Genomic DNA, 14,873 nt, shown 5'->3' on the forward strand with positions numbered 1-14,873 from the left:
TATATATATATATATATATATATGTGGTTAAAATAAATTTAGCTGCTGCCTCTATTCACAGCAGTACAACAATAGGTCTCAAATTTAACATCATTTAATTAAAAACAATACACTTCTACCATGTTCACTCTAAAAAAAACCTCCTCTTTCCCATGCCTCTCCCTCCATACTGTTGGGATTGTATTCCTTTCTCCCAGCTTTCTCCCATCACTGAGACATTAAGCAGTGACATAAACAAATGAAATGCACACCATTGTAAATCAGCGTGCTGTTGGCCAAAAGTGTTTATGTTGACAAGTTGAGCTGTACAGTACAGCTTGCTTTGTAAAATATAAAATTGAAACACATTTTTATTCTCCGTTTTTGAAGGAAAAACAACATTAAAATAAAATAGTAAAAACATAATAAAATGTGATATATTTATATAGATACAGATATATAGATATAGATGCATATAAAAATACACTTGTGGGCTGGACCGGTAGGAGGTTTTGTTAAATTGTCGGAGGGTCCTGTGGGGGTGGTTTGTGGTCCCAGGTTTACTCACAGCTCAACCTGAGAGGCGTCAGGTCGATGGAGATGTCGTGCTGTTCGCTGGTCAGTTTGCAGCTGTGGCTCTCCAGATAGTCTCTGTGACACGCGTATTCAGTCACCCACTCCACCTCGTAACGACAGTTGGACTCCGCTGTCATTTTAGGAGGGCTGCCCTGTGAAACCAAAGGACACTTTTAGTAAAGCAGGACTTACAGCAGGTTACATTTTGCAAGTACAGTAGAACAGCAATCAGACAAAAAGATACAAGTTTGCTGCGTGTAGAAATAAGTATGTGTAACCTACTGAATGCCTGCTCGATGGACAGACGAAAGTGATGGATACGGCAGGATCGTGTCCCTTACAGAAGTCTGGAGGAGTTGAACCGGCACCAGCACTGACTTCATACTGTAACCTCAGTCTTGAGAGGAGACAAGACACAAGTGAAAACATTTTAAAGTTAATCGTATTGTCCAATAAAGGTTACTGTACTCTCCAGACATTTATGACATAGAAGCTCAACACTGACTAAACACATACTCCCCTGCCTTTAATACCAGAGCAAAATCTGAACGTACCAACAATCATGTGAACTTGCAAAACTATGTAAGTAAATAAACTCAAAGCAACAGAACAGAAGATTTGTCCTGACAGACCGCTGCGAAGCCTTCCCTACTCTAACTCAAACTGATGGAGAGTCAGTTGATCGATGGTTGGCATTCATCAAGCAGATACCTGTCGCTGGACAGCAGCTCCAGCGGTCTGGTAGGGGAGCCCATGTTGTAGGAGCCCTGACTGGTGACCAAGCAGGCTGCAGAGCCCTCTGGACACGGTTTGTCTGGTCGGTCTGAGAGAGAAAGAGGATGACTATGAGATGATGGGAAAGCCAATTAAGTCTGTATAGAGTAGGAAAAATACTATATATAGCTATCTAGATACAGTACTGCAGCAGCTCCCTGATTACAGTAATTGGTGGATAGATGTTACATTACATTTATCACAGCAAAGCTCAAGATCTTGATGCTTAAATTATGAAATATCAAGAGTGGCAGCGGGAATCTTTCCTGCAAACATTTATAGAAAAAACATCATTTTTAAAAGGGAGTGGTCTGGAAAACACTTGTTTACAAAACAAGCTGCTCTTTGTCAGAGAGGCTTTTTTTTTTTTTTTTTACAAAGACATTCTTAAATGCATGAATAAATGCAGCAACTATTAAGACTATTAATTAAGACTATTTTTCAAAGTCGGAATAGAGAGACATGTGCAAAAAGAGAGATTTCAATTTCAGCTGACCATGGCAATAGTAGAAGTTTTCTCTCTTATTCTGTGGTGACTTTTTCTACTCACCAGTAATCAAAATAAAGAATTTCTCACAACAATAAAAGCGCCACAATCAGTAAAGACATGGGGCCCTATTTTAACGATCTAAGCGCACGGCATGATGCGCTTGGCGCAGGTGCGTTTAGGGCATGAATGAACCACCAGAAAAAAGGCTCTGTGCACCAGGCGCATGGTTCAAAAGGCTTGTGCTTAGTTTCTTTATACATTCAAAGGTCTGTTTTGGGTGTAAAATGCAATAAACCAACCAGTGTCCTCTCCCATTCCTTTTAAAAGCCAGGCGCGTTAGTACCTTGGCACATTGCTATTATGATGGAGGATTTGCTGAGTAGTAAGGAGAGGTTTTCAGGAGAAGAAACTGATCTGCTCGTGCGTGAAGTGAAGTGAATGTGCACGTTATTGACTTTAGACCAGGTTTTTGTTGGTCAATGGCACGATCACTTTCCACTGCCTCAAGATAGCAATATGCCAAGAATGCACCTGAACACACCTCCCTGTAAGACACATGGGCGCACAAATGGGTGCAGGTGCATTTAATTTTTAATATTGGTATGTAAACTAGCAAAGACACTTGTGTCGGGCTTTGTGCTGCGCTGGGTGCAAGATAGGGCCCTAAACCATTTATTCCTCCATTGGTCTCTCTACCCCCCCCCTCAGGTACTGACTGAGACTCCGGCAGATGTTGATGTAGAAATCGATGGTGTCGTCCCCGTCGTCCACCAGATAGCCATCGTTCACTTTGATCAGAGGGCTGAGGTCGTGCTTCTTCCCGTCTGAGTCGAACACATAGCAGGGCACCTGGACACAGACGAAGAGATAACTTTATTCTGCACGACGCACATGAAGAACAACTCAGAGAAAACATGGTGGAAGTCATTTATAAAAGACTATTAAAGATAATCGTGTAAAATAGATCAGATCTCTGTGCGGCTGTTTAAATCATGGTTATGTACATGGTCCTATAAAGCAATGCAGAGAAATTGTAACTAATTTGCCCCCATGCAATAAAAAGCCCCCCTAAACTGTGATAAATCTGTCAATGTTATAAATGTAGTAAGGGTACAATCAGTAAATGTTAATGTTTTTAGAGGGCTTCAATCTCTAAACAAGCTTTCAAACTAATTATAGGTTCCCGTTTTTGGATTTAAATAATTGGATCGTTTTTTGTTTTTCAATTTAATTAATAGCTAGTTCAAAGAAGGCCATAACAATTATAAAGACTCCCACGTTCATAAGTGATAACTGATTATATTTGTTTAAATTAGACTATGAATGATTTTTAAGCATTGATAGGAATGAAACTGGAAAGATTGCTGTATGTAAGTGCTACTAAAGTGGAGATGGATATGAGAAAATACTCATTCTGAGAAAAAGGCCTTTAAATATAAGTTGATAAATAAAGATCAGTTGTAAAATTCCATAATTCTTAATTGGAAACTGCCATAAATAAGCACCTGATTGATCACCTGTGTGTTTTGGTGGATTTATTTCCACTGGTCTAAAAGAAGACTTGTTATGGAAGCAAAAATAGCCAAAAATCTTTAAAATGGGAGCACAAATAGCTCAGTTGGTAGGGCAGCAGCCCATATATAGAGGTTTACTCCTGGGCAAAAGCCCTTTGTGCACATCCCCCCCTCTCTCTCTCTCCCTTTCCATGTCTTTAGCTGTCCTGTCAATAACCCCAAAAAAATCTTTAAATTGACAATTGCATGATAAAACGGTGTTTTTGCCTCCCGTGTCTGGCGTTTAATTTATTTCATACATTCTCTGAATTATTCCACATTAAACTCACATATCAACTGCTTCATGGTGACAACATGCTGCATTAGACACCCTCATAATGCGGGAAGACAACTTTCCATTTCATCTTAAACCCCTCTCTGGCTCATTGTTTCTCACATATCACACCTCCCCAGACACGGCAGCAGTGGCTTTCCATCTCACACATGAAACCTTCTCGTCAGTGAGTCAGATGTTCTACCACATACCTCTTTGTGTGGTTTGAATTTATCTTTTTTGCAGGCAGTGAAGGTCCTCCACTCAAAGTAATGCACACACTGAGACACGGCGACAAACTCCGGGGTCCCCTGCGGCACACAAACACAGGAACATGAGTTAGACAGATCGTTTCCTGTTTATAAGGGCAACGGACACATCATAGTGGTGGTGGGTCAGTGATTCTGTTATAGTACAGAACATATAGTATAACTTATTTCATTTTTATTTGTTATTAAAAATGATGTGGAGGATTTTACAGCTCGATATCTGTAAAGTTTACAGTCAACCCTGTCAGTTACCCAAGAAAGAGTTAAAATCGAGGGGCAACTGGACTTGGTTGAGGTGCTTTGAAGACTTTTTGTCTCTCATCCTGAAGATGTCTCTTGGACAGAGAGAAAGAGAGAAGACATCTTCAAAATACCTTTGGATTATAACCCTTGTAACTAAGAGTCAAGTCAGCAGCCTGGCCTGTTACAGGTCGACCTTATTTTAATTTATGAACATTTTTAGAGTAGTTAAGGGACTTGGCTTGTTGTATAAGCTCTTCAATGCTGAAGTGGGCCACAAAATGTGTTATTCATGACAAGATTATGACCTAACTGATATAGTTTATTTATTTAGCACTGTCAAAACTAAAAGGAGGAAGGTAATACTCTATGTTAAATATTCTGACACTACTATTGCTATGGAGCAATGGTTTTACATGGCCCCATTTTGTTTGATCTCATGCAAAACGAGGGTGACGTGATACACGTTTCTGCCAATGGTTTCACTCCATCCCTCTGATCTACAAGCAGATATTACATATATGCTATTAGTCAAATGCTCCAGTAAATGCAACAACGAAGGCAGTGAAGAAGAAGACTGCAAGCACACAAACACAGATGTAAACAATGCAGATATCAACACTTCTACTTTAAAAACATTTACTTTGCAAATGTTTTATGAGGAAGGAGATGTATCTAACACATTTGTTAGATGTCAATAATACACACAATGAGTTTTGGTGAGAAACACTGATTGTAAACAGACACTTTATAATGTCAAAAAAAAAAAATGAAGTCAAAGTTATATATAATGTTTAAAACATTCCTATGTAGCCATGCAAGTCTGGTACCAAATCTTACCGGAGACAAAGAGTTGCATTGACCAAGAGACAAAGAATATATCACAGCCACGCTGCTTCACTATCAAAGTCAGTTTGAGAAAGATGTATCTTAGAAAATATTCTACACATATAGAGGACCTACACACAAGCTTTTTTAATGGTAGAAGCAAAAAATTAAAATACATCTGTAAGTGCTGAAAATAACATTAACTGTCCACTCTCGTTCTGCTAAGGCTTAATAACATTACAGATGATCTGCATTTGGCTCTCATCACTTCTTCCTTTCAGCATTCGATTGCTTGGCAATAGGTTTCATAAAAGCCACTTTCATTTCCCCATTTCACCCTTAGACTAAACATTAAGCACGGTTCTTCTGCTATTTGGGACTTGACAGGAAATGACACACATTATTGTCAACCCACTGCTCAACCACCCCACGAAAACAGAAACCACAGACACAGACACAGACACAGACACAGCACACACACACAGACACAGACACACACACACACAGACACAGACCAGACACACACCACACACACAGCACACCACACACAACACACACACACACACACACACACACACACACACACACACACACACACACACACACACACACACACACACACACACACACACACACACACACACCACACACACACACACACACACACACACACACACACACACAACACACACACACACACACACACACACACACACACACACACACACACACACACACACACACACACACACACACAGCAGGTGACAATCTTTGTCCTACGTTATTTCTCTTCACAAATTCACTTCCGCTCGTTGCAGCTGAAAGCGACTTCTGGTATCCAACAAGTTTTTAGCTTTTTTAGATTTGTTTCAGAGAAAGAAAACACCAAATTTACTTTCAACTCCTTGAAATATGAGTCCAATGTAAGCTCAAAAACATCAGGAAGGGTTTAATGTTTGTTTCAGTCAGTTAGGCATCCATCCAATTTTTTTTTGCAATTCATGACGTGCTGAAAATAAATGACTGACTAAAAACAGCACAGCACATTAACATTTCTCAAAATTGCACGACAGTGTAAGTGTCTGTTCATCGTGTAACTTTCTACTCCAGCAAAGTTTTTATTCTCCACCTTTGCAGCATGTTGAAAGTATTGGTGACAATAATCTACAGTACGACTCAAAACAAGTGAATCTTTCAGATGAAACCTGATTACGTGGACACATTATATCACTAACCAGGTTTCTGACTCCATTTGGGATTGCACAGATCATCCTGTGACTAACGTAAAAGCTAACTTATCAATTAACTTGATATCCACAGCTAAAATTCAGAGAAACACACAGCAACAAACAACATTTAAGTTTAATCCAGTTACTGTAACATGTTATTAGTGTAGTAGTTTTAACTCGTGTGTGGAAAGCGGTCGCACAACAGCTGAAATGTTGCGTAGCGCACAAACGTAGTGTTTAAACTTTACGGAGACAACTCCGTAAATAAAATATTGACTTCTTTTGAAAATAAGATTTTCCATTTTTGGTTTGTTTAAAAAACAAAACAAATATTGAACAGGTGGTTGGCAACCAGAGGCCACGAAACGGTTCCTAATTGACTCAATCTGGTTGCCAAGGCATTACGGTTGAGCCGTGCAACGTGTAAAGTTGTAAGATCTCCAAACTAAGCAGCGCTGTTGTAGAATGGATCCAGTTTAGCTCACAGCAGCTGCCTCTGAGCTTCTGACAGAAAAGACAACGTAGACCTGGTGTTAGCTGACACATAGGAACAAAAGCAACTCATATTAAATACTAATATTTGCTGGTGAGTGAGGGCTTGAGGGCCCTGCTCAAGGGCACTTCAGTGTTGGTAATGAGCAACTCAGATTTATCCTGCCGGGTCCTCCCATGTATTGGTCTAAACACAGCTCCTGGAAAAGCACAAATCATCCGTTCTAAAAACCCTTCTTTGTGAGTCTTACCATGGTTTTCCCACACTGGAAGCTGATGCTGGTCTGGATGTTGTTGCTGCTGCTTCCGGGACATTTTCCTGTGCTGTTGTAATCCAGCACGGTGCCAGAAAGCCTCTGCAGGGACAGCTCACCTGCACATTAGAGACAGACTGTTACACGTTCAGTTTAATTAATAGATATGTAGAACTTCACTCATGTGAAACATGTTGACAATCATGAATAGCATCCAATATGCAGCCATTCAATTAAATTAATGTTCTTTACAATTATTACAACTCATAAAAAGGGTGAAAGGACAGACTTTTCTACTAAGACTGAGAGGAAACATAATGAATAATGCATTTATTTGAAAAAATACATTAATAGCTTTCCACCCTTGTCTTTTTGTTGCATGCTTTAACAACTATTGATAATCATACACTTATCATGCAGAGCTACATAAAGACTCCCTGTGGCTAAGTTTCCATGTTTGGAGAAGCATCTAGTGACACAGATGTAATACAATTTACTTATTAAAAACAGAAATTATAAAAATTATTTAACTACTACTAATTAAACACACACACACACACACACACACACACACACACACACACACACACACACACACACACACACACACACACACACACACACACACACACACACACACACACACACACACACACACACACACACACACACACACTTTTCAAGGGCTCATGAAAGTCTCTTTGACTGACTGACTGAAAAGATTTATAGAAGACATGCAAACTTTGTTTTGAATTTAACGGAGATGCTGAAATACAATCTTATCTAGAATGTAATATCTAGAATGAGGATATCAATTTTCCACAGACAGAAACACAACTACAGTTAATACCGAAAGGGGATTTGTAGTTGTAATGCGTCACTGAATCCACATTTGTTTCTATTCAGGCTAAATGTCAGATTAATGAGCTGCAGGAAGAAGGAAACTGATCCCTCTTTCACATTGTTGTTGATTGTCATTGCTGCAGAGCCCAATGTTAGCTTGTTACAGTTTTACGATCGGCAGCACATTAACAGACATCAGTTAGTCTCACAGTAGCTGATCTGTCTGACCTGCTGGGAGTTTATTTAACTGCCCCAGCCTTAATGTTCACTCATGCAGAACATTTCCCACCGCTGCCTGTTTCTATTCATGTGATGAATTATGACTGTGTTGACAGCAGGGTTGGTATATTATGGGGTGTGTGTGTGTGTGTGTGTGTGTGTGTGTGTGTGTGTGTGTGTGTGTGTGTGTGTGTGTGTGTGTGTGTCTCGTTAGGTCACGTCAGTTTGCTGCTATGACGAACAGCCTCACAATCTGCAATGGAAAAAGGAGGACGGGCACCGCGGTCGAGTCGAGCAGGTAGCATTAATGGAAAAAACGATTTGATTATTTCCCCGTTTACAGAGCCAGGGCTGTGTATGAACACCGGATGTTTTTCAGCGGGGACACAAAACAGAGAACCTACAGGAGATATTTGCTAACTTTGACAAAAGGTGTCTTGGATTAGAGTCACGGACTCCACCTTTAATCTAAAGCAAAAAGAAAGTTAATGGATAATACAAAATAATTTCGTGTAGCCCTAATTCCAATACTTTTTTGTAATGAAACTGTGGAACAAAATAAATGTGATCCATCGTATATGACATAAATCAATGCTGATTACAGCCACTGATCTTTGTTGAAGAGCAAAAAAAACTAACTTTTTATATTACAGGTGAGGAGAGCATTTGTTTCTCCAAAGATTTTGATTTTAGGAAGCACAAAAGACATGAATGTCAGAGTGTGAGGATGGATCTGTGGTTGCAGAGCAGAGTCAAGATGGCATGAGAGCAAGCCGTACAGAGATAGAGAGAGACGGAAGGAGCTGGTGAGTGAGTGAGCAAGCAGAGCATACCATGTGTGTCTATTTGTGTTTGAGAGTGTTTGTACTTGATGATGGGCTCCTGTGTCATGTGATAAGTCAGCTAAGCATGATTAAACTGCAAGTCATCGGACCACACTTCTTCTTGTTGCTGCTATTCTTTCACTTTCCAAATGTGATCTTCCTCTTCAAAAAAAATCTAGAGAGGACATTCTCATAAAATCAACTGGGAAATATACGCAGCAGCACCAACAACATGAGTCTGCAGTCTTCAGCTCTTTGTCCCACTCAGAAATCTGAGTCGGGTGACACGCTGAGAGCTACCAAACACCAATTCGTCACCAGGGGAAGTTCACGGCCTCCGACTGCAGGACAAGTTGTTGTGGTACTCTGGAATAACTGTCTGACAGCCTGTCATCTTAAGGAAAGGTTGTGGGGCAAAATCAAAAGACACTGACGAAAACTAACACTGAGAAACAGCCCCAAATACTTACAGTAAACTTGTTTCAAAGTAATCTTTAGGTAGAATGTATGCATGGTTGATATTAACATAGCAAATGTGGCATCTGTTATATGGTCTAATGCAATGACACAGCATGAACTATGAAGTTATGTACACTGATTCAGACCCTTGGGAACATTTCTGATTGAAAACCACAAGAAAAGGAAATTCAGTAAAACGATAATTGGGAGAAAAGACTGACTTTTGTACCAAGACTGTGAGGTGGAAAATACATTGCAAGACAGACAAAATGGATATTACAATTGGAAAGACAAAAAAAAGTCCAGGGTGCTCAGGAAGTTCAGTCAGATGTTTGATGGGGCTCTTTGGGTATTGAAATTGTAGCTGGTGTTTGCCACCCTTACTCCTATGCACAAATTATATAAAACTACATAAAGACTTGGTGTGCCTAATTTAAAATACTATATATCGATACAGAGGCCATGAATTGTATGCTTATGACGCAATTTCTGCTACAATAGCACAGTTTCAGTTTCAAAACCCCATGTAAAGAAACATCCAGTAAAACAATACTTGGGGAGCAGATATAAATAAGGAAACAATGTTTTACATATGTCTCCATACGTTAATTAATTCTTCAAAGTCTTTTCTAGCATTCACGCTAGCAAGGGAAGTTGGCGTTGACAGCAAAAACAACAAAAGAAGGAGAGATCTTGGACAAGGAATAGAGGAAAGACACCAAACCAGTTTAGTATCACATTGCCAGACCTTCCTCCACAGCACTGCGGGGGAGGGTCTGGCAAGTCCACACAGCATTCCAAGATTGGGAGAAAAACGTGCTGTAGTTTACTGGCATTTCAGTCTGTACGTGTGTGTCAAATCATTTGCAAAATAGTGGAAGAAAAAGCCCCTCATGCTCACAATTTCCCAGACCTCAAAGCAACGTTGTCAAAGTGCTTGTTTTGACCAAGCAACAGTCTGAAATAGTGATTTCTTACATTTAAGAAGCAGCAAATATTTGGCCTTTTTAGTTAATAACTCATCATCCATTAAAAAATGGTTGAGACATAACTCATTGATTACTAATTTCTCCAATATTATTGCATTGTTTGTCGACTTCCAAACAGAGGGGATTACAAGCCACCGATAAGTTACGTGTCATTTGGCTGACGCTTTTATCCAAAGCAACTTCCAATTGAGTAATTTCAACCTTGAAGGTGCAATCTCCAGACAACAGTAGTAAGTGCAAGAACATTAGCTTTAACTAAGCTAAATTACGTGGCCGGGTCGGCTCAGTTGACAGAGCAGGCGCACATATACTAAGGAGGTGTATGTCTTGACGCAGAGGTCCAGAGTTCGAGACCGACCTGTAACAATCTCCTGCATGTCTTCCTTAAAAAAGCTTGGTGAGAAAAGAAAGAAAGCTCTGAAAGCTTTGAAAGAAAGCTCAACAAGTACGAGGGACTGGTCAGCTGGGTCGCCTGGATGAGGGTGTTGCATCAGTAGATGTATTTGCACAGACTGCATGATGAATTCTGGTCTTCGCCTGCTCTAAACCTACTGCACACATCAATTATCCAGCACAACAACACTGGCGAATACAAGGCTACAACAGGTTATTCTATCTCCTTCTATTACTCAGACTTTGTCTCCTGGTGGGGACAAAGATGATTCTTGCAAAATCATATTTAACACTAAAATGTGCAACTTTACACGGTTAGCTTCCCCGTGGAGCTACAAGAGGCCACTGAAATGATGTGCAGCAAAGATGGCAGAGTTGTTGTGGAAATCTTGAAAAGTGATACAGACACCAAAACTATTGTGACATTCCTCAGTAGGAAGACGACACAAGGTTAACTGGCTTTACACCCAAATTGCAAAACAGTTTGTGGCTCAGTGGTAAAGCGGTTGCCTGCCAATTGGAGGGTTGGTGGTTTAATCCCTGGCCCTGCAGTCTCATGTCAAAGTGTCCTTGGGCAAGACACTGAGCCCCGAGTTGCCCCCGATGCTGCGCTATCAGAGTGTGAATGTGTGTGAGTGTTTATCTGATGAGCAGGTGGCACCTTGTGCGGCAGCCTTGGCCACAGTGTATGAATGTGTGAATGTGTGAATGGTAAAAGCGCTTTGAGTAGTTGTAGAAAAGCGCTATATAAAATACAGCACATTTACATTTGATGTGATGGCAGCTTCTCATTTGGACGAATAACTCCTCCAAACTAGAAAAAAAAAAATGGACACCTCTTGCCTTTAACTCTTGGCCAACCACAGGTATAATTCATTGTCATAGCTAAGGCAGCTGAATGGCTCAGCCTTAAAAGGTGTCTAAGCTGACAACATGTTCACCTTCACCCTTGAAATCAAAATACTTCCTACCACAATCAACCTATTTCCATTTGTTGCTTTGGTATGATGTTTATTCATTATCTCTTAAGCAGACTGCAATGACGCCATCACACCAGGCTGATAACAGACGTCTTATCTAACTGCAGAACCTGTGTGCCGGTGTGTGCCGGTGTACGCCAGTGGGCCGTACTCACCGACGGACCGGTCTGTTTTGCTGGTGAGGTTCCGGGCACAGACAGCGGTGCCTGGACCACAGCTGGTTGATGGTGAAGACTCACAGAGCTTTAGCGTGTAGCTCACTTTATTATCCTGGTCTATGGCCTCCCATTTATAACTGCAACACAAGACATAAAAAGAGATTAAGCAAAGAAGGAAGAGTAAATATGAAAGAAAAACACTTAGGCGGTGCACACAGTTGGACTTTATTCCTTCAGAATCAGCTTTATTCGCCAGGTATGACAGACATACGAGGAATTTGACTTAGTTTGGAGCAAGCCTTGTGTCTTTATGAGACACACATTAGGTCTCAGCCATGCAGCCTCGGATCAATTTCAGTCCTGACCTTTTCCTTATAGTTGATTTACAGAGCTGTCTACAATGATATCGATGGTGAGGAACCCATCTATAAGTGTTACATCATAACTGATCAATAACTTAAATGTTTAGTCTTACAATTTCTGAAAATAGAGAATCATGCACGTCACAATTTCCTTGACTGTGACATCTTCAAATTGTTTGTTTTTCCAACAATGCCACCCAAATTATTCAATTTATAAAAATATAATAAAATAATGCAATAGCTGTAGCAGCAAAGTCTCATTTTGCTGAAAAAATAGTTAATTGACATGCAACTATTCAACTTTGTAACTGTGTAATTCTTCAACTCCTTTTTCAAGACAAAATGTCATAATACCAAGTTCCCGCTTCTCAGTTGTGTGTATTTGCTGTTTTTCTTTGTCTCATGTAGTAACAAGTCAAATCTCTGAGTAATTTTCTCTGTTGCTTGTGATTTAGGAAACTGTGGATGTGTACTTTCCATTACTTTCTAACAAGTCATAGATTCAATGATGACCATACTTGATAGTTTGATCCCTTTTGGCTTGCATGTTTGTCTTTTAATTGTTCTTTGTTAATTGTGTATGCTTTTTCTGGTCACCTATGAATTATTTCTACTAGTTTTTCAAGGAAATAACACACAGGCAGCCTGAATACTGCTGTGTCAATAAGTGGATAAACAGCAGCTGACTGAACCGGTAACTCCAGTGCAGGAGGTTATAACAGACAACAGCTTGTAATCTTTATTTTAGCTGCGACATAAGTTACACGGCCTTGCTGTCTCTTTTATGGCTGTTTTATGGAGAGAACTGTTCCTTTTCTGGCTGTCATTTAACGTTGCTAACATTTAGCATTAGCTTGTTAGATGACAGTTGGTATGTAACGTTAGCATTAGCAACGTTAGCAACGTTACATTTTTAGCTTGATAGAAACCACAATATTTAACCCTTCACAACGGCTAGAAACAATTTGAATGTCTTGTAATTTAACAATAACGTTAGTTAGCAGGTTAAAACTAACCAAGCAGCACGGTTTAACAAACAAGGAAACTCATATTTTTAATCGATAGGTTAGCTAGCTTACACCCGAGAGCTGTAGGCTAGCTAAATGTAAGAATTTAAAAGTTGATATTTAAAGTGAAACAAAGAGCCACATCTAGATAGATAGATAGATAGATAGACAGATAGATAGATATTTATAGAGCCCCCCCAAAAAATGGCAAATTATGCTGTTACAGCAGCAAACAAACATACATCAGTCACACAGCACAGAATATAAAAATAAATGAAATACTAGGATATAATATACATACATGAAATAATGATAACAGGAATAAAAATATAAGAACAAATATATGAATATATACAGGATGTGCAACTGCTTAATTAGTATGCTAAAATGTAAATAAACCAATTGTGCAGGTTGCACTTAGTGCAGTATAGTGGTGTCCCAGGGTCTTATCTAGCACCCAGTGACAGGAGACATTCATGTTAGCTATGTCAAGAGCTCGAGTGAAACCGGGTATCCATGTCTATAATAAGCAGATAAATCACCTGCATATTTCTGAACATAAGGGTTAACGTCAGCTCGACGACCTGTGTGACGTTAAATTACATACGAGGAGGGAACTTTGTAGTTTGTTGTGTCCCTGGCTGCAGTGTTTCAGCCGGAGGTGTGTTTGTTAGCTTATACCTGCAGAGGTCCTGGTACCACGAGCTGCTGTCCCCCTCCTCCTCCGCTCCGGACCGGACCAACAAACAACCCAGATACGCCACAACCCAGAGGACCAGCTTCAGGGGCGAGCAGCGATTAGATTTACACTGAAATAACATGATTAATGTGGTAGCTAGGTAGTGGTCTGTGGAGCCTGACTAAGACGACATCGCACGGATACGGCAGTCTATCATCTGCGCTGGAGCAAATCAGTAGGAAGTGAACGCACCACATGACAGGGCATCATATGACTCTCATGATGCTCACTGATGCCGCCTTCAAGTCTGTGGGAATCATGAATGAGTCCTATCAGCTTTAACCCTTGGATGGTAAATTTTACAAGAAGAAAAATGGTCCAAGTTCCATTTTGTCTACCTGTAAATCAACGGCCTTACCTTATTTCCTGTGATAAACATGTATTCCTGACTCAATTCAGAACATTATTTCTGGATATGACCACTTATGTTTCTTCCATAGTGGATTTTTAACATGAATTATAACCTTACTTGTGTTCTAGTAGAGACCGATTAAGTTCCCTAAACATATATGTTTTCAAATTTTCAAAATTGAGATAAAGACAATATTTGTTAATAGATTATGAATTAAATGTTTATTTCAGAATTGTTTTTAAAATCCCATATAACCCACGGGTCAATTTGACCCGAGGGACACGACAAAAGTCCCAAAAGTGAAGAGTAGTCTGAAGGGAAGTTGGGGTAATCTAACGAACAACACCGTTTAGTACTTTAAGGAAATGCATCTTATGAACTATATATGACACCGAAGATCAGGATACGTCAGCTTCTGGTCCAAATGTGTTGACTATTCTTTATAAATATCTATCTCTTATGAGTCCCTAAACATTATGGAAGTGCTAATTCACCTAGTGGTGGTTAGGAGTAGAGTAGCTTGGCCATCCCCTAATCACAGGATTTGCAGTTCAATCCTTCAGTCTACCTTATAATCATTGTCTATTGTT

General features: G+C 39.9%; 1 protein-coding gene across 2 annotated transcripts in view; it reads right to left on the reverse strand.

The window, feature by feature from the left end:
- igf2r (insulin-like growth factor 2 receptor) overlaps positions 1 to 14,125 on the reverse strand; it is a 43,367-nt gene extending 29,242 nt beyond the window's left edge. For both annotated transcript variants that reach the window (XM_032542518.1, XM_032542519.1), the window contains exons 1-8: positions 13,874 to 14,125; positions 11,821 to 11,960; positions 6,956 to 7,077; positions 3,859 to 3,957; positions 2,536 to 2,668; positions 1,267 to 1,378; positions 838 to 952; positions 548 to 707 (exon numbers count right to left, since the gene is read on the reverse strand). In XM_032542518.1, coding sequence (XP_032398409.1) covers positions 548 to 707; positions 838 to 952; positions 1,267 to 1,378; positions 2,536 to 2,668; positions 3,859 to 3,957; positions 6,956 to 7,077; positions 11,821 to 11,960; positions 13,874 to 14,013 — 1,021 coding nt within the window. In that variant the 5' untranslated portion in view covers positions 14,014 to 14,125. The remainder of the gene's footprint in view (positions 1 to 547; positions 708 to 837; positions 953 to 1,266; positions 1,379 to 2,535; positions 2,669 to 3,858; positions 3,958 to 6,955; positions 7,078 to 11,820; positions 11,961 to 13,873) is intronic.
- Positions 14,126 to 14,873: the final 748 nt, after the last annotated feature.

Source organism: Etheostoma spectabile, chromosome 18 (genome assembly GCF_008692095.1).
Source record: "Etheostoma spectabile isolate EspeVRDwgs_2016 chromosome 18, UIUC_Espe_1.0, whole genome shotgun sequence".
NCBI lineage: Eukaryota > Metazoa > Chordata > Actinopteri > Perciformes > Percidae > Etheostoma > Etheostoma spectabile.